This window comes from Lactuca serriola, chromosome 4 (assembly GCF_051521515.1).
Source record: "Lactuca serriola cultivar US96UC23 chromosome 4, Lser_US96UC23_V15, whole genome shotgun sequence".
Lineage (NCBI taxonomy): Eukaryota > Viridiplantae > Streptophyta > Magnoliopsida > Asterales > Asteraceae > Lactuca > Lactuca serriola.
In genome coordinates, this window is record NC_136411.1 from 203,677,663 (window position 1) to 203,698,286 (window position 20,624).

The 20,624-nt window shown below is 34.3% G+C and overlaps 1 protein-coding gene across 1 annotated transcript; it reads left to right on the forward strand.

The window, feature by feature from the left end:
- The first annotated feature begins 1,094 nt into the window (after positions 1–1,094).
- LOC145100512 (exopolygalacturonase-like) lies at positions 1,095–3,118 on the forward strand. The gene is made up of 4 exons (XM_079037762.1): positions 1,095–1,228; positions 1,341–1,649; positions 1,878–2,393; positions 2,503–3,118. The coding sequence occupies exons 1-4, from the start codon at positions 1,100–1,102 to the stop codon at positions 2,728–2,730; spliced, it is 1,182 nt and encodes a 393-aa protein (XP_078893888.1). The 5' UTR covers positions 1,095–1,099; the 3' UTR covers positions 2,731–3,118.
- The last annotated feature ends 17,506 nt before the right edge of the window (positions 3,119–20,624 follow it).

Consider the following 20,624-nt stretch of genomic DNA (forward strand, 5'->3'; position numbering starts at 1 on the left):
TGTTCATATAAAATATCCTAGCTATCTAGATAGCTGGAGCAAACCTATTACAACTAAAGTTAATAGCAAACACCTCAAACTTCTTGTATGTAACTAATCCATTAAAAATATATTTAGTTGAATTTAGAACTTGCATCTACATATTGAGTTTCGTCATTTCCATCATTAAAGAAAAATTATAAATTTATGTTACATTATTCCAATAATGTTCTCAATAATCATTTTAATCTGCACATAAAGGTATTTAACTTTTACAAGCAAAACATATGGTGTTTTTAAATTATGTCAAGTATCAATCAAACGATTTTTAGGATATTGATGAGAAGATATAACATATTGCTAGTAAGGAATACTAAAAGATTCTGGAGTATTTTCTACAATTATCTTATCATAACTATATGATTTATATTTATATAAATAGTGAAAAGATTACTAAATATACATTCCACAAAAATGTACCAGTTCTAGCACTGTACGTCTCTTTCGTCTGGCTGTGGCAAAATAACTATAATAATTAAAATTTTCCTTTTTAAGAAACTGTTTGATTATTTTTTTTTTCCGATTTCAATCTCTTTTAATCATTATATATTTTTTGGTTATTCAGTGAATTTTTTTTTAAAAAACAACTACTATGGTCATTCATTTTTTCTAAGCTAATACTTATATTTAAAAATAAATTAATAAGTTATGAATACTGACCACAGAATTTTAGAAACAATTAAGTAATTTTCGCTCATCTGCGAAAATGATGACTATTTTAATAAATTTTTTTTTTTTTTTTTTTTTTGACTATTTTGTGAAAAACTATTAGCATTTTCTTCTAAGCTAATACTTATATGTAAAAATAAATTAATAAATTAATAAATAAGTTATAAATGTAAACCAAAGATTTTTTAAAACGATTCAGTTATTTTCGGATTTTTTAATTACTCTAACATATATTACAATATAAATATAATATCGAGTAAATCAAGTAAAAGATAAAGAGACACTAAATTTACGCAATTTAATATGTAAAGTTTGGAGCTTTACACCTTAATTTACTATATAAATTCATAAGAAATCAGGAAAATAAATCAATGCAAAAAAACCAACAATAATGGTCTCCTTCATCCATTGGCTTCCATTCCTGCTGATTCTCGCCGATGCCCGGAGACCTCACTTTCTGAAAACCTTCAATGTCTTGTCATATGGTGCACGTCCCGATCGAATCACCGATAACAGCATGGTATATACATTATTAATTCTGATATCTCACTTCATTTCATATAATTCATATCAAGTTCTTCAAATTTCCACTTGTTTTACACCTCTGAAATTCTCCGATCTGTTTACGTTAGCCATTTCTTCGCGCATGGAAGGATGCTTGTGAACACGACGGCGGAGGTAGGGTTTGGATCCCGAGAGGGGAGTTCAAGCTTGATTCCATCGTGTTCGTCGGACCTTGTAAGGGACCTGTAGATTTTGTTATCAGGGGATTGCTTGAAGCTTCAACTGATCCATCTAAGTTTTTCGTTGATCACTGGATTGCTTTCAAGTATGTCGATCAGTTGGTGGTCCGAGGCGGCGGTTATTTGCTTGGTAACGGCCGTTCAGCATGGCAGTTTAATGACTGCGCCACTAATTCCCGCTGCAAACCTCTTCCTGTCGTAAGTCCATCCATTTTTTTCCATTAAAATTTTAATCGTTTCTTAAATCCAGAATCTGAAATGAGTAGAGACGTTAATTTCTAAGCTCGATGTATTTGACAATTTTTTTTTTCGTAACGGATGTTAAAGCTAAGATTGAAGAAAGTTGAACGTCATACAGTTCTAACTAAAGTCACGTTCATATCAATTTAATTCTGATATGTTTTTTTTTTCATTAACTTGTAACAGACGATGCGATTTGATTTTGTGTCTAACTCAAAAGTAAACCACATCCACTCAATCGACAGCAAAAACGCTCATTTCAATTTATTCGCATGCCACAACATGAACATGAGCCATATTCGGATCCTTGCTCCAGCCACCAGCCCAAACACCGATGGAATCCACATCGGAAGCTCAACCAAAATCAAGATCACAAACAGTCTCATAAGCACCGGTGATGATTGCATATCAATGATTGCAGGTAGCAAAGACATCATGGTTTCAGAGGTTCATTGTGGGCCCGGACATGGGTTTAGCATCGGTAGCCTAGGTGGGTCCCAAAATGAAGAACACGTAAATGGTATATATATACAAAATTCCACTTTAAGAGGTACTCAAAATGGGTTAAGAATCAAAACATGGGCACCCTCTCCACCTAGCTTGGCTTCTGATTTTACTTTTGAAGATATCATCATGGAAAATGTCAATAATCCCATTTTCATCGACCAACAATATTGTCCCATGCCTCCTTGCAACGGCCAGGTAAATCCTTAATACGCTGTTATTTTTACTGTTACTGTTGTTACTTTGTTACTGATACAATATTATTGAACTATTATGAAAGCTACCTGATTGTGCTGTTTTTTTTTAGGCGCAATCGAATGTTCAAATAAGGAATGTGACATTTAGAAAAGTGCATGGGACATCGAGTTCGAAGATTGCAGTTAAAATACAATGTAGCAAACACGTGCCATGTGAAGGTGTCAACCTCGTGAATATTAACTTGGAATATCGTGGGCCTGAGGGACCTGCGGCTTCATCTTGTATGAATGTTAAAGGGAAATCATATGGTAGCCAACTTCCAGCGGGGTGTTTATAGCTAATTAAAGTTTATCATTTTCTTTTTTCTTTTTTTTTAATTAAAAAAGCCTGAAAAAGTTTTAAATTTAGGACTGGTTGTTTGTATAAAAATGAAACTTTGGAGGATTTTGTAATGGGGTTTCCTTGTTTTTTTCTTTTTCAATCTTGTTTGGCTTTTCTTTTTGTTTTTTCAAAAACGCAATTGAACATTCTTAGTTCATTATGGACCCATGTAGATCATTACGGGAACCATGAGGTGTTTGGATAAGGATGCATTTTTATAAGGTTTGTTAGTCTAGTTATCATTGTTATCTTAGTTTTTTTTTTAAACGCCGAACAAACGAATTAAGTGAAAGCCTACTCACAGTATTTCAAAGAGTATTTGGGGTTCGAACTTATTTACAGGCAAACCAGAGATTTTTAAATAAAAAATAATGAGATCACAAGAGGTAGTTTAAGGGATTCCAGTCACACGTTCCACATAGATATAAAAACCGGTGCATCAACCCACCTAAGTTGGACATCAGTTGCCATGTAATCTTAGTATCTCACTTGAAGCTTGAAGATTATACCGATTAGCTTAATGAAATTGATAGTAACCTCTATTGATCATCTTAGATTCGATGGATTGCTGTTAATCTTGAAAGTTTTAGATACATTATTGTATTAGTATTATTTATATATTTATTTATCATTTTTACGTTGAATTCAGATTATATGAAATATTAGATTATGGAATTATAATATTTTGGTTTTATGAATAGTTTTTAAAAAATTAGACTTTATAGGAATTTGATTATACAAAATTGAGTTTTGAAAATATTATGCAAAATACATATTTCTATAAAATTTAGACTTAGTAAAATATTTTTTAAATTTCAAACTTTATCACAATGATACAAACAAAAAAAAATCTTGAATATTGGTCTGTGTTTAGTCAAGAAAATTAGAGATTTAGGTGTTGTTTGTTTTTTAACAAAACTTTCTAAAACTATTTTCTGTTGCGCGACGCAGCGCCCGCGTAACACTTTTCTTAACGCATCAGTTTGTTTTTTGGAAGACTTCAGACTATAAAACCTCTGAACGTGCGCTGCGTGACACAACACTTGACTTGTCTCTTCAAACTTCTTCAACTTTCATTTTTTCCAAGTGTTTTCTTTTAGAATTTTAGTATAACTTATTTTTTTTAACTTTTATTTTCTTAAACTTTTATTTTACGGATTTGATGCAATTTTTTTTTATAGTTTCCACTAATTTTTTTAACTTGATTTTAAACAAAAAACTTCATTTTTTTAGTTTTTTTTTTTTTTACTATTTCTGTTAATAATATTTTCAGTTTCAGTTGTTATCTTTTTTAATGTGTGTAATTTTTTACGAACTTTGTAGACATCGTTTACAATACTTTCTTAATTTTTTTTTTATTATTTTTTTTTTTATGTTTTTTAAAATTAGTTTTTCTTTCTAGAATAAAACTGTTAGCTTCTTGTATATTTTTTTAAGTTTTTTTTTTTAAAAGTTTTATATTTTTGTTTTTTTACATGTTCTTTTTAGCATTTTTTTTCAAAGTTTTAAGACTAAAATTATTAAAATTTCGGTGTTGAGAACTATTTTCAGTTTATAAAATTAGTTTATTTAAATTTCAGTTTACAGCAGTAGTCTGCAGATGTTAAAAAACAAACATGTTTTTTATTATAAACTGCAGCTATTTGTTCCACCTCTTCTGCTACAGAGGATTGCAGAGCTGGTCCGTAGATTTCATGAATTTTCGCTTCGAAAAAACAAACAACACCTTAGTCTATTGGGAAAAATGTCAATATTGGACGTCCTAGACACTTCCATCCTATTGAAAAAAGATGGTGATGGACGTCCTAATGATGTGTTTAATTGCATATTTAAATAAAATTACAAAAATGTTTCTTATGGTTGTCTAAATTATATGGTTTTTGTTAATAAATGTTTGGTGGTATATCAATGGTTCAATTTTAAATATTTGTTGTGGTTTTGATCTCTATAGGCTTTTTTTTTTTTTTTTTTTTTTTTTTTTTTTTTTTTTTATAGTTTTGGTCCATACTAAACTTGAAATGATGAAATTGTCTTTCAATAATTCTGTTTTTTTTTTTTTAATTTGTTTTAAGCATTTTCTATATATTTAATTAAAAAGCCAAAAAAGAAAGAACATGCCCACCCACCTTGCTTCTTCTAACCTACCACCCATATTTACTATCTCTCTCTCTCTTTCCCTCTTTCTCTCTCTCTCTCTCTGTGTGTGTATGGGGGGGATCACCATCACCATAGGATTACCATCGCGCCTACTGGACACCAAGAGCTGTCATGGTAGAAAATGATGGGTTTTGGCCAAAAGACATCCTATATGCTCATGCAAACCCTAAAGCTTGGATCTAGGTTTCTCTATTGTACATGCTTTTAGAGTCACAAATGTCACTCCTCTAATGACTCACAAACACCAAGAGCAAGAGGATGAAGAAGAGAAGAGAAGGAGGCTGCCCAAAACGTGTGGAAACCCTAACCAATTAGTTCACCACGTTTTTGGGGCTTAAGGGTTCCTTAAATAGGGAGACTATTAGGGTTATCTAACAAGGAAACCCTAATTTGGATGCTTAGGCCCTAAGCAACCCATGGGCTCCTTCCTTAAAGGCCTATGGACGATTTCTAATGGGTTTCCCCATAGAATTCATCCACCCCTTTAATATGGAGTCCATTAGCTCAATATTCAACTATTATACAATTAACAGTTCAAGTCCCTTAAGTTTAATTAATCTCTTTTAGTCACAAACTTAATCCTTATTAATTCTTGACTAATATTAATCAAACAATATGATTTCTCCTTTAATATATTATTCTCATAATATATTAATAAATCATATTTAATCCTTTCTCTCCATAATTCATCCTATCAAGTTGCTTTGGTGAAGGCATCCCAAAAGGACCATGCACCATCGGGTCAAGCACATACCAAAATGGTTATGGACTTAGACACTAATCGAACAGTCTCCCACTTGGATAAGTCTAATAACTATTCTGCGTATAACTTCAGATCCTGATCTGCAATCGTAGCTTTCCAAAGCTGTTGTCAACTCTAATCTTATCAAATACGCGTGTCCTTAGATAAGGGATCATATATTCCTCCATTCTAGATATCGTATAGAATGAGACATGGATATAAATCATTCTCTCTGTCTATGTGCTGTTTCCCGAATTCAGATTTATGACGACTGACAACAGACTACAATTGAACACATTAATTTAGTCTCGGCTTGGCCAAGCACTTAGGTGTCATCACTAAATCATCGAGGGGCCCACATATATTGCTTTTATCCTACTTTGGATAAAAGGAACGGATAAACTTTGACTCAATGCTCGCTTGCACTCACTCACCAAATCACACACAACAATATGTTTTATAACACCAAGTTACTGGTGCGTTTACATATTATCAATGTGTAACCGACTCGCAAGATACAACTCACACATCTCGGTTTCAAGAATATAAGATGTTATCGTCTCACTAATCACTTATGATAACAATCCATGAAGTGATCCAAGTGAGCGTGGGTTTAATCCAATGCTCAAATCATATTCATAAGCACTCATGAACGTTGCAGCAAACATTTGCTTATGTCTAATGCTCTTTAGACAATCCACACACCAATTCATGACAGTCTTCATTCATATCTACTTCCATCATATGAACGACTGTGGCCCGTTTGAATAATTTGACTGTTCTCAACCAATTAAATTATTCAGGAAGTCAAAACATGCAAAGTGAAACACAAGAATAATACTAATCACATATGGCCTCAATCCTTTGAGTATAAATAAAACACCTTTTATTTATCACCATATCGATTACTCATTATTTGTCGTTTCGGGTAATCAACTTCTTACTTGAATTATTACCACACTTGTCCCATGCTCTTAGCATGCACACAATGTTTACCTATGGTTCTTACTTTGTGAAATAGATTAAATGAACATATTTCCAATCATACTCATTTCACAGCTCCTAATCCATTTTCATAAGTTTAAGAATATCAAATTCTTGCCACTTATGCTAGATTCTAACATTTTATGCAATGATCCTTTTGTAATGTCACTGCACTAAGGTCATAATGACTATTGCCAATGAATTACAAAGTCCTCTATCTGAGATTGTTACAATACAATTCCATAGACGTGATGTCTCTCACTCAAAGTACATTCCTTTGAACATCCTTCCTACATAAAAGTTTCTAATCTAAATATAGATTCTTAATATCCAACTCCCAATATGGAAACTTTTCCATACTTACCATATGACAACTCATTCTTAATAGAATCTTATCTATTCATAATTATGTCGATATGCTCCATCTAATACTATACTTCCAATTACTCACAAGCGACTAATCCTCAGCGAACTTCGGATTTTCCTTTGATAGTTGTTTAAGTATCTTAGTCAAAACCGATTCTTGTCCTTTTCCCTCTAAATGCACTAGACATTTGGAAAATTTTAGAATGGTCAAATATTATAGCATTTGCAATCAATCCTATACCCGAAGCGTATGGGACATGATGCATAATGTCTTACATAAAGATTTGATACTTTATCAATCTTCTGCCATGATATTTTTATGTGCTACATTCTCACAATTCGAAATACGAAGAGGAATGCCGTAATCATAATCGAAATTTAAGAACCTGCTATGTATCCTTGACTAAATTTATTAACATTCCACAACCTAAGCTTTTAGATTTGAAATGAAGCATAAATTTCTCTCCCTTAATTATAGCAAAACAACTTTACATCCTTACTACTTTGCAAAGTATGACTCTTGTTTTCTATAATTAATATTGCTATCTTGCAAAACTTGTCTTAATAATCATGCAATCATAACTTTTATGTTCCCACTATCACGATGATTATTATAAACATAACACTTATGCTCCCACTAGCTTTGACATGTATTCAGAAACAACTTAACTTTCAGAAAACAATGCCTATTGAATTTCTTTAAGTTCATATTTCTAATACATAATGCTTTGATAATCTTTTATCAAGGCTTCTTAAACTCATACACATTTATCCAAGATAGCTCATATGTGTGTCTTAAACAATTCAGACTAATTGCCAAATCTTACAATTCGAATTATGGAAAGGGATACCGTAACCATAATCGAATTCAAGAATACAATTTTCACAATCAATATCTTCTTAAAATCTCTCTTAGTGAAAGCATTTCCTCACAATCATTTTCATGAAGGAGGAAATCTTATGACACTTAGATTTTAATGGTGTATGTGTTCCAATCCACGCGAATTTTTCAAAACCAAAGTTTGCGACAAACCCAAACTTATATGGACCAAACCTTCTCAATCTTGATTTCTCGCCTTATGGTAACACGGCTGCCCACCATGTCTTCCAAGTAGTTAAGCAGCTCACCCTTTCTCATCAATGTACTTTTCATTGATTAAGGTCCTTTCCTTTTATGCACTCAAATGAGAACTCATAGAACTCATATGCATAATTAACTCGACTGGAACGGCACAGAAACAAGATAATGTCAGCACAATAGGTTGTAAACCTCTACTCGTGTGCTAGTGATGATCGATAAGGTTTATTCTTGATTTGTTCTTGAAACCTTTCAAGACCATTAAGGCTCCCACTGACTCCTTGACATATAAGATTCTTTTGTCAATGAACATTTCTTGACAAACGAATATTTAAGAGTTAGTGTAGCTTTTATCAAGACAAAACACTTTATAAATTGGTCCTAGTTGGTCTTTGTCTTATCCAAGGCATCACAACTTTCCAATTTCAAATGTGCGAGAATTCGAATGTTATAAACCTTCTTAAGACTCGTCACTTAATGTCACAATCTTAACTTTAAGACTTGTTTTGGAACGAATTTTGATTGGCTTCCTGATTTAACCATTTCTTCAATTCTCGATTCCTCTTCTTAGACATACAATTGCACTAAGAATCACTTAGAGGATCAATTGAGATATGGTTCTTAACCATTAAGACCTATCATAAAACATAATAAAAGGTACTCTCCCTTCTTCTTAGAATAGAGAAACTTTTATCTTTCTGCCTACTTGATTCTTCTTATTCATTCTGCTATTGATTTAAACTCTTTTCAATCAACTAAGAATCACACTTAATCTCATAAGTGTAATCATTTTTACTTAACCTTAGTAAATCATGACGAATATCTTTGTTACTCTTGTGGTGGACTTGATCAACACACAACCTTGTGTACTTGATCTCCTAGTCCTTCACTTGACACTTTGTCAACGACTTAATCTAATTTCCAAATGTGAAATTTCTCATTCATCGTGCAACACTTGTTGTATGATTCCAAGTTTCTGTCCAATTGAAACTTGGGCGATGAGAAACTCTCCTTATTTGGTAAATTCTCGACATTTCCACACTTAAAATAATTAAGAATCACATCCATTCGTTGCAGAAATATGCAAACATCAATTTTCATAACGATTTCATTGCTAGGAAATAAATAAATAAATAAATACATCAAACAAAATTTATTTTATTCATAAAAGCAGCGGAAAACATTTTGTCCTTACAATGCAAAATCAATTGAAACTATGTAATAAATATTCCTAACAACTCTAGCATAACTTTTTAAGCTCAAAATCTAATCTTCGAATCCATGCGATCGAGATCCATTTCTTCGTGATTAGACTCATCTTGCTCTTTCATCAAGCTTCCTCTTCTTTTCATTGATCCTGCAAAACATTCAAATGCAATCTTATCACATCATGTATTAAGAATCAACGAATAGGAACTTGATGGAATTAGATAGTGGATTTTACCTGAAGTACAGCCATACTCTTTGACTCTCCCATCTTCTGGACTCTTCAGGCTCTTAGGGCAGACTTGTATCCAACGCCCTTTCTCTTGGCAGCAAACGCAGGTCGGTTCTCCTAGAACGTCCTCGGAAGCATGGTTGGTTGACTTTCCCAACAAATGTGCTCCATTGCTTTTCTAAATCATTTCTGATTCAGCAGCAATAAGCATGTAAGTTAGGTCAATGAGGTTTGCATCATGATCCATCATATAATACTTTCTTTTGAACTCATTATATGATTCAGGGAGTGACTGTAGAACCCAGCCTATAGCCAACTCATCAAGGAATGACGCACCCAACATTATCAACCTATCGATGTGTGATTTCATTCCTAGAACGTGGGCACACACGGGTTTACCATCTTCATGTTTCATTTCCAATAGGGCTTTAGTGACATTGAACCTTTCAATTCTTCGATCTTGTGGTTTAGGGAGAACAACGAGAGGAGGAGGAGGAAGCGAAGCATGATTTCTTGTTCCTTGATCGAATCGTGGAATATCATCTTCATGTGGAATGCTTGTTCCACGGGATTTGGGAAGACCATAGTTGTCGTACTTTGACATCTACAAAACGGGAGAAAACGAATTCAAGTTAGTTGATTTATTAAGTCCTTAGTAAATCACCCAAATGATATACTAAGGCTAGGACCCAACACAATATTCTACAACTCGGGAGAGGGATGTCGTAACCCTAATTGCAGAACATTTGAAGGTAAGTGAATGACGATTCACTAATTTTCCACCATTAAAAACTAAAAAGAAATTTAAGTTTTAAATCTATGAAAACTCCTAGATCCTTTTAGATTCATTGAACCTTTTCAATGGCATGTTTAAATCTCGATATGCCCCTCTAGTTTGTGACTGGGATGCCGAGGATCACAAAGTGGGTGTGAATAACCATGCAAACTTACATGGTGCCCTCACATGTTACGGTCACCTATTTGATGTGCCGATAAACCACACACGCTCCACCGAACTATGACAAACATTGAGTCACCCTTTGCTACCTTCGCTTAGAACCATTTAGTGTGCCGGTTAACCACACACGCTCCACTAACGTCTTCGCAAGGGCACAAAGTGTAATTTCATGGAATTGCATCAATTCAATTTTGCTTAAAGTAACTAAGATTGGGAATTTTATGAAAGCATTTAGTTACTTTTATACTTCATTATACTTATAATGGAAGGTTTCTGTCCTATCCTACCCGTTCGGCTAACGACCCTCCACTAGTCAAGAGTGCGGTGGGTAAGAGTGGATACCCATTCAATCGCCATTTTATAGGCAATTTCCTTAAACACCCCTTATAGACCAGCTTCGTGAATGAGGCCTACTAACGGTAAGAATGACTTTTACTCATACATATATATAATGCTAGACTTTTAATGTTATATATATAATATAGGGTGTATTTTATACTTTTAAAATACTAGGTGGTCTAATTTAATAATTATACTTTGAATTTAATTAAATTGTACACCAAGACTTTATGGATTTACTAAATCTCTTTTAATTATACACTTTAATTAATTAATAAAACCATAAGGATGTGATTTGAACTTTTCAAAACAATACTAGGGTTTTAGAATTTAACATTCCTAAATTAAACTTTTAATCAACTTTTAAATTCCAAAACTTGAGGGCAAGTTTTGAAACATTTCAAAACATTAGGGTTTAGAATTTAAATATTTCAAAATCAAACTTTTTAATCAAAAATTTAAATTCCAAAACTTGAGAGCAAGTTTTGAAACTATTCAAAACATTAGGGTTTTAACTATTTAAATTTGAAAACAAAACTATTAAGTTCAAATTTAAACTATAAAACCTAAAGGGTAAAATTGAAACTTTTCACAAGATAATTCAAATCTAAATTACAAATAATCAAATTTTATCTAATAAAACAAGTGATTATCTAAATTTTGACAATTATCTTCTATTTAGGTAAGGATATTCACTAAATATTGATAAAATTCGGATTTTATAACAAAAACATATTTAAGGTAATTATCCAAACCCAAAACAGGAAGAAAATCGCGAAAATTAGCTGTCAGACGTTTCGAATCGTCGAGTCTGGACTTGGACTCGTCGAGTACACCTGACTCGGCGAGTCAAACACTCAAAATCCAAAAAATTCGATTTTCAATGCTGATTTCGATCAAATATGCATCAATACAATAGAAACCAATCTAGGCTCTGATACCACTGATGGGTTTTGGCCAAAAGACATCCTATGTGCTCATGCAAACCCTAAAGCTTGGATCTAGGTTTCTCTATTGTACATGCTTTTAATCCAAGACTTAAAACCCTAGATCTAATCAATATAACACATGAATTAGGGTTTAGATCATACCTTGATTGTTATATAGCAATAACAATCTCAATTCCTCCTTGTATTGACTTTAGAAAGCTTAGAGTCACAAATGTCACTCCTCTAATGGCTCACAAACACCAAGAGCAAGAGGATGAAGAAGAGAAGAGAAGGAGGCTGCCCAAAACGTGTGGAAACCCTAACCAATTAGTTCACCACGTTTTTGGGGCTTAAGGGTTCCTTAAATAGTGAGGCTATTAGGGTTATCTAACTAGGAAACCCTAATTTGGATGCTTAGGCCCTAAGCAACCCATGGGCTCCTTCCTTAAAGGCCTATGGACGATTTCTAATGGGTTTCCCCATAGAATTCGTCCACCCCTTTAATATGGAGTCCATTAGCTCAATATTCAACTATTATACAATTAACAGTTCAGGTCCCTTAAGTTTAATTAATCTCTTTTAGTCACAAACTTAATCCTTATTAATTCTTGACTAATATTAATCAAACAATATGATTTCTCCTTTAATATATTATTCTCATAATATATTAATAAATCATATTTAATCCTTTCTCTCCATAATTCATCCTATCAAGTTGCTTTGGTGAATGCATCCCAAAAGGACCATGCACCATCGGGTCAAGTACATACCAAATTGGTTATGGACTTAGACACTAATCCAACAGAAAACCCTAGTGTCGTCGTCAGAAAAACGAGATTTTCCAAGGAAAGTCGGAAAAACAGGATTTCCCTTCGTCTCCAGAAACCGCCACGAGTGCCATCCTTCTTCCTTCGTCAGTTGTTCTAATCTACAAAAATTGACAAAAATTTTAGAAACCACCACCACTGTCTTCATTCGTCTCCAGAATCCACCATCGGCAGAATCCTTCTTCCTTCGTTTGTGGCTCCAGTCTACATTTATGAGGACTAGAGTTTACAATGTTTGAGGTTTAGGGTTTTCTGGTGGTGATGGATGGTAGTGACGAACGGTAATGGTAGACGAAAACAATGTTGGTGGCCAAATCCATTCTGCAAACTCGATCCCATATGACAGCTTCGACAGAGGACAAAAATGGCGAGTGGTGGACGAATCCGCCTATTAGGATTTTTTGGCAAAAATCTGATAATGGTGAGGGTAGAGGGATGGAGGCGGCAAAAATCCCATGCATGGCCTTTTGGAGCTTTAAAAGGCTTAAATGAAAACTTATAGCTTTCATGGGGCTTCCATGGCCATAAAGTTTGCACCTTTATGCCATGCGAGCCCCTCAAGGTCATAAATCTGAAAGTATATTCACTTGGAATGTCCATGTCCTAAAGATCATGTTTCTTGAACCAAAAACCCCATAAAATGATAACAAGGATATCTAACAAGATATTAAGCAAGTCTGAGACTTGCTTACCAGAAAATGAAGAGCATGAGATGTTTTTTATGGATCTGCTACCTTTATTCTGAATCCCCAAGCTCCTCCTTCGTCAACAAGCTTCAAAACACACAATATTCACTCAAAAACAACTCACAAGGTCATACAAGGCACTAGGGTTTTATGGATTAGGGTTTAGGACTCGGAGGCTGGAAATAAGGCCAGTAAGTGGGGATTAGGATGCTTAAATAGGGTGCAAAACCCCAAAATTAGGGTTTCTTCCTGGCAGCCCTAATCGTCGAGTCGAGGCTCTCAACTCGTCGAGTAAGCGACTTAAAATCCTGCGGCCATTCTGGTTTCTACTCGACGAGTTTGGGGCTCCCAAATCGTCAAGTAGCTCTACAAAAGTGAATAAATTATGATTAAATGCGTACCAGGAACCAAGCGTTACATGCCCCATCGTACGCACAACGCACTCCCAGGAGTACGCCCAACGTAGTCCGAGGCTAGCCACTATAAATAAGATGTGAGGCCCTCCCATATTCTTCACACCTTAGCCTTTCTTTTCTCCCTCAAACATCTCTGTAAACCCCTCCCGATCCCTAGTACTTCCCAAGTGCTAAGAGACGAGTCCCGGTGCGCCAGAAGGCTCCAAGAAGAAGAGCTTTCAGCTCAGAAGTTTTGCCCCCGTAGAGCCCGGTTCATAGCCAACCCTCCTAGTAAGTGAGTTACGCTTACCATACTTTAGTATAGCTTGTGTTTGTGTTCAATATTGTTATTATGAACTTATAAATATATATATATATATATATATATATATATATATATATATATATATATATATATATATAGTGTTATTATAATATCTTTTAACTACTCTCAGTACAGGGAATCTGGTTTGAAGGGCCGCATATGATTGTTGGATTTCAGAAGTGCTATAATGCCAAAATGGTCTTGCCCTCCAGTGTTTCATGTCTGGCCCCTTTCTTTAAATAGTGGTTGAAAAGTATTGTTTAACACTTATAAAACAATATCTCTCGTAAATAGTCGCAATAAATGTTAGACTAAAATCTATTGATAATGATACTAGGTTTTGCCGAAGGAAAATAGAATTGTTCGAAGCAAAACGTTGCTCGAGTTTGGAATCATCACTTTAACAAGTGAGTGCATAGTTACTTTCAACTTATACATAGATATGAAATATTTAATATAAATTACATGTCGTGTGTGCATATTAAATGTGTTCTTGATATCAATGTTGGATGAACAAAATATACATGTTTTAATCGATTTAAACTGTATACGTATTTTATACCTATAATTATGATGGGTAAAGATGGATAGATTAAAGATGAAATGAGATGAGAGATGAAAGATGATATAGATGATGAGAGGTGAAAGATGATGAGAAGCGATCACCCAAGCGATGACCCAGTTATCTAGCAGAGTATAGATGACACCCACATACTATTCTAGACAGTCCAGTGAAACGCTAGCAGACTCGAAACTTGTAGGTGTTGTGGATGATGTGTTCACCAGATGTACTCTAAAAACCCATTGACATGTATTGTGGGTGGACACCACAAAATAATATTGTCAATAATAGAGATAAACCCTGGCAGCTATGGATTTAGTGCCCTATAGATGAACATCGACAACTATGAACTTAGTGTCTGTTAAATAACCCTGGCAGCAATGGACTTCTTGCCTATTCCTTATAATAATCCTTAGGAATGAATGAGTGAATGATAGATGATTCTTAGGGTATATCCTTAAGATATAAAGAAGATAATGGGGATGGGTAACTGGGTTAATTGTTTGATGATGAAACATAATAACTTAATTATTGTGGGTTGAAAACCCAATATACTCACCAGGTTTCCCAACTTGACCCACTCAGTTTATTTGTATCACAGATATCGATACAAAGCTACATTACATTGAGAGACTAAAGGAGATGTAAATCACTAGTGTAAATGAATGTAAGGTCTGTTTATGCTTATGTTTCTGTATTGACGATGACATCCCAAAGTTTTAATATAAACAAAAATACATTTCTTCAGAAATGCTTTGATAATATATTTATCATGTTTTCTGGGAACAAATTCCGCAATATTATTCTTTAAAATGAATACTCTGGTTTTCAAATAAGCATTAATATAATTTTTAAAATGACCATGAATTTGGGGATGTCACATTTTCTGACATATGCCCAAGCCATCTATGTCATAACCGAGTGGTTTCATATGGGTCACCACCACTACCATTTGTTCTAACTACTGCACCATATGTCACTGTCTGTCACCGTATATGTCATAACCAAGTGCTTTGTTGACGAATTCCTTGACTAAGTAATACTCCAAGCTCTAAAATGGTCCAAGTCCATAAGATATTCAAGGCCAAAAATCCTATAGCCCAAAACTCACCCATAATCAAAGAAGGCCCACAGCTTGTTGTACGCCCCGCGTACCCAACACATACGGCCTGCCTACGCATGTTGACCCGAAAGCGGGTCGCTGACCCTATGCACGTAACATACTAAGGAGTACGACCGACATACTAGCTAGAGTCCTAAAAGGTAACCTAGGGTCTTAATCCCTTAAGACATTAATGTCCAAACCTCAAACCTACTACCAAATAAGGTCTTAAACCATAAAGTTGACAACTTTACAAACTTGCATGGCTAAAAAGGACCCAATACCAAACCCTAGGTCCATAACTACATAAAAAGGCCAAAAACTCAAGCATGAGAGAATCTTAACCCAAAAGATCCGTTTTTTATGACTTCATACACTCTTAAATTGTGACATCCCCATTTTCACGGCTAGAAAAGACCGATATTGTTTATGCTTTGTTTGAAAATCAGAGTAACATTTTAAATAAAAGTGTTGCAGATTTGTTCCCAAAATAAAATATGATAAAGATTTATCAAAGCATTTCTGAAGAAATGTATTTCAAATCACGGCATGTCATGTTCGATACAGATCAAAAGCATAAACAGTACAATATAAGTGTTACAACATTTATTTATAACTATTGTGACAACCCAAAATTTTTTATCTTGTAAAGTCCAGCCAATCAATCGAGAGTCAGACTTGTTTCTGCTATCTTTTAGCATTGTTAAGGATCATTTTATGGGTTCTAAGTCTAGTACACTTAAGGATTGGGTGTAGGGCTATGTTAACTTAGGATCATCGTGTTACAATCGAGCCGAGAAATCCTTCAAAAGGAGTGTATAGCCGCACACAAGAGTGTACGGCCGCACACTCAAGATAGCCGTGAACTCGCCCCCATAAGTGTCATATCCCTTCATTTTCGTCATTTCTTACACTTTCACCTTAAGAACTTCCATTCTCTCTCAATTATCATCAAGAACATTCCTTCTAATCTTCAAAAGTGCTAAGTGATTCTTCCATCTTTCTTGATATCCTCCTTAGTTTTGTAACATCTCATGATTCATCCATGAAAACATCTCTTTATGATAGATCTTCAAACCTTCATCCATTTCACCAAGAAAACCAAGAACACACACTTGTTCTTGGTGGCCGTGAACTCCCAAGGATCCCAAAATAGTAAGTGTTTCTTCATGTACCTTGTTATACTTGAAAGACCACTAGATCCAAGCCTTGATTCTTCATGTTTCAGCATCCCTTCATGATCTTGAAGGGAGTACCGTCGTGAACCCTTCATAGGTTCATTGGCTGTACATACCTCAAGACCCTCCAAAATGAGAGCTTTGTTCATCATCTTGTTGTACATTAGACACACTAGCTTCCCCATGGATCAAACACCTCTTTGGCATGTTTTTCCATGAGTGTAAAGTCGTACACTCAGTGACCGTACACCCCTTGGCCATACACTCTCTTGTGTGGACGTAAACCCCTTTTAGTCAATCACATGTGATTGTAACACTTAGTTCAAGTAGTTCCTAGTCCATAAGGGTGTTTCCTTGCATGGTAGTTGTTTAAAACACTAATTACATGCCTATATATGCCATTATATTTCATTTAGGACTCGTTTGTGTCTAGGGAATTCATTCGTGGAACTTCTCATCCTTACACGAATATGCAATTAAATCACCCACATAAGGTGAGTTCATACCTCTATAATCAATCTTTTAAATGTTTTAAATGCTTTTAAGGGGGGGGGGGGGATACAGTTTGAACGCAATGATAATTGTGTAAATGTTATTTGTGATAACCATCACGTTAAAGGATTTCTTATACTTTTATAAGTGATCAAAACCGCTTTAAAAACTCTTTTAAGTTATGTTACTTTATTGTTTATAAAATACCATTTTTAAAGTATAATCTTAACTCAGTAGATAAATGAGTCTTTTATTCAAGTCAGTAACAGTTCAAGTAAACATACTAGTAAACTATTATAGGTATAATTTAGGGGTTCAGTACATATTATAACTAGGACAGAGAGGGACATACTATAAAGAGAAACAGGGAGGAGCATACTATAAAGAGAAACAGGGAGGAACATACAATATACTATAACAGAAGAACAAATCATGATTAGCACACTTATACTAATTATTCCTAGTAACCTAGGAAGGGATGTATCTTTAACTCGTTGTTCTAAACAAAAGATGATAATTAACGTGGTACCAGATTTATTTATAAAGGGGTACATCTACAAAGTACCGGACAATAATAAATAAAACACATTAATATATACAAATTAAAACTCACTACAGTATCGACTAAGGTGTTAAGAGTACAATATTTCATTACTTCTAGTGATCGTCCAAACAATAGAACAACGCCACATAACTTCCTAGTAACATGAACATTCAACAGAAAGGGGCCTATAATGTTAACTTTATGATTCCTAAGTGCATACATCAGAGATATATATTAATCGGGTCCAATGGAGAGTAGAGTGTGTGCTTTCTGCTTCATTTCCTGTTCCTTGTTTGGTTATGGGCTTAGAGCAGATGCACCCAGTCTACTATCTATCCGATTTTAGTTATATATATATATATATATATATATATATATATATATATATATATATATATATATATATATATATATTCTGTAGACACCAAGTAATCATAAGGATTACCAGGTATGGGTCAAGTCATAGTATACAAATTCAATTCACTATTTTCTAGTACAAAAACATACTTTTCAGTGAGAACATTTAGTAGGCTAAACTAGAAACTTATCAGAAAAAGGGTTTAATCCATTTTATTAAACCAGTATAACTTAAAGGACCTTTGGTGGTTAATTCTAGGATACCTTAGTTTATACATCAGAGTTATATATAATTAATATCCAATAGGCGGTTGGATGTGTGTTCTCCGCCTTACTTCCTGTTCCTTGTTTGGTTATGGGCTTAGGGTAGATTCACACAATTAACTATCCGTTCGATATTAGATTATATATAAATTGTATAAACTAAGTGATTATAGAAAGAACTATTGTGGTTACCATTTTTACTAAAGGATATAAGGGTTTTTCTTAAAGAATGTTTTCATCAAATATAAAGAACTATTATAGTTAACTCCATAAGTACCAAATGAATACGCCAGGGTTATATATAGTGAAGATTTAACAAACAATAGGATGTATGACTTCCGCCTCATTCCCTGTTCCTTGTTTGGTAGTGGGCTTAGGGCAGATTCACATAATTGATTGTCTATTTACTCTAAATTGTATATAACTTGTATCCAGTTAGTACTCATAGAAGGAATTGTAGATTTATTTTTACTTTCATTCCACATATCAGGAAATATAGGATTTTCTAGAGGAACATGCGAACATTTCTAAAAGAACTTACAACATACTTTACATCACTAAAATACTTATGAACTCACTAGCTTAAATGTTGATCTAATCTTTCAAAATAACTTGTATTCTCAGGGAACTAGTTGATAGGTACGCGCGCTGGGATTCAGAAGATGAAGTATAGTAGCTTTATGTCTTGTTTTGTTATTTACTTTTGGATTCAATCTTTTGTAAATCGCTACTTTGTAAACACTTTAATATTAATACAATGGTCTTTTGTTACTATGTTTACTATGATACATGTTTTGTGATACTACATATAACGTCCTCCGCCCTTGAACGTTTCCGTCATTCCGATTTCAGGGTGTGACAGATTGGTATCAGAGCATTGTTTATAGTGAACTAAGTATATCAACCTATAAAAGATATACAACTATAAATACAATAGGGCCTTAGTGCTCTGAATAATAATATATTTTAAGAATATAACAATACTTTATAAAAGTATACATACGTGCTTATACATATATACATGCAAGAACAAGTATCACAAGAAGAACAGAACAAAAGCATTTAAAGGTTGAACACTGCGGTCAAACCTGGACAGTTATGTAATCATATCTGGGATCAATATAGCCTGGTCAACTATATTCATTGAGATATGAACGACATGTGTTTGGGAGTGATGTGGTGTTGCAACAGTCTTAAAACTTACCTAACTCTATTCAAGGGATTTCTAGGTCGGAACAAAAAGTTAGAATACTATGGGAGTACTTTATGATACTACAAGACATCAACAAGTTTAAAACATACCAAGTTCATTACATTAAAATACAATAGAAGTATTTTAGGCACTATAAATAACTTATGTGAGAACTTAAAAGACACTTCTGGTAGGTCTATGATTCCAGAGTGTATACTTCCAAGGTTTTATATAATTGAGATTTTATAGACTTAGAATTTGTGATCTATGCTTCACTACTTGGATTGAACTTGACGTACTGCACGAGTGGTACTTCGGGGGTTTCTTCCGAAAGAAAATAACTAAGTGGTACTCCTGGCATGAGTACTACGGTGTTCTGATATGACGGCTTCGCTGGAAAAACGATCTAGAGGAAAGAGATGTATGTATGAAGCTGTTTTCGTGAGGATCAAATTTAATCGAGTCGTATGATAATGTCAGAATCATACTGAAATTTAAAGACATTAGATTTGAACATAAGACGTTCACAGACAAAACACAACCGTGCAACCATGAACAGAGTTTCAGTACTTCAGATTTACCACAAGACTATTGTTGCGAATAAGATATACTACAAAATACAAGTATACGCAGCACGAGAACTCCTATACAAACAGGATCTCGCAAAAGGTAAGACTCTAGTTGCACTAGTTCTAGATAGTTTATAAGCCTGTTACAACGAAACGCCTTAAATACATTAACGTGGTTCCTGAGCAGGCTCCCCTGCAGCTGTGATCCTGAGAATCTTCCCGTCTGCGCCAGAGTTCTGCGTTATCGGGCAATTCTTCTTGAAGTGCCCTATCTCACTGCATTGGTGGCATGACTGGCTAGTACCCACATCAGTGGAGGAAGTGAAGTGTCGGGTAGGAGTTATGGGAACACGGGTGCTTTCCTTG

Excerpts from the sequence above, each read along its gene's own strand:
- LOC145100512 (XM_079037762.1), top strand. The coding sequence starts at position 1,100 with ATGGTCTCCTTCATCCATTGGCTTCCATTCCTGCTGATTCTCGCCGAT. Across the intron at positions 1,229-1,340 it reads GAATCACCGATAACAGCATG|CCATTTCTTCGCGCATGGAA; the intron begins GTATATACATTA and ends TGTTTACGTTAG. Across the intron at positions 1,650-1,877 it reads GCTGCAAACCTCTTCCTGTC|ACGATGCGATTTGATTTTGT; the intron begins GTAAGTCCATCC and ends AACTTGTAACAG.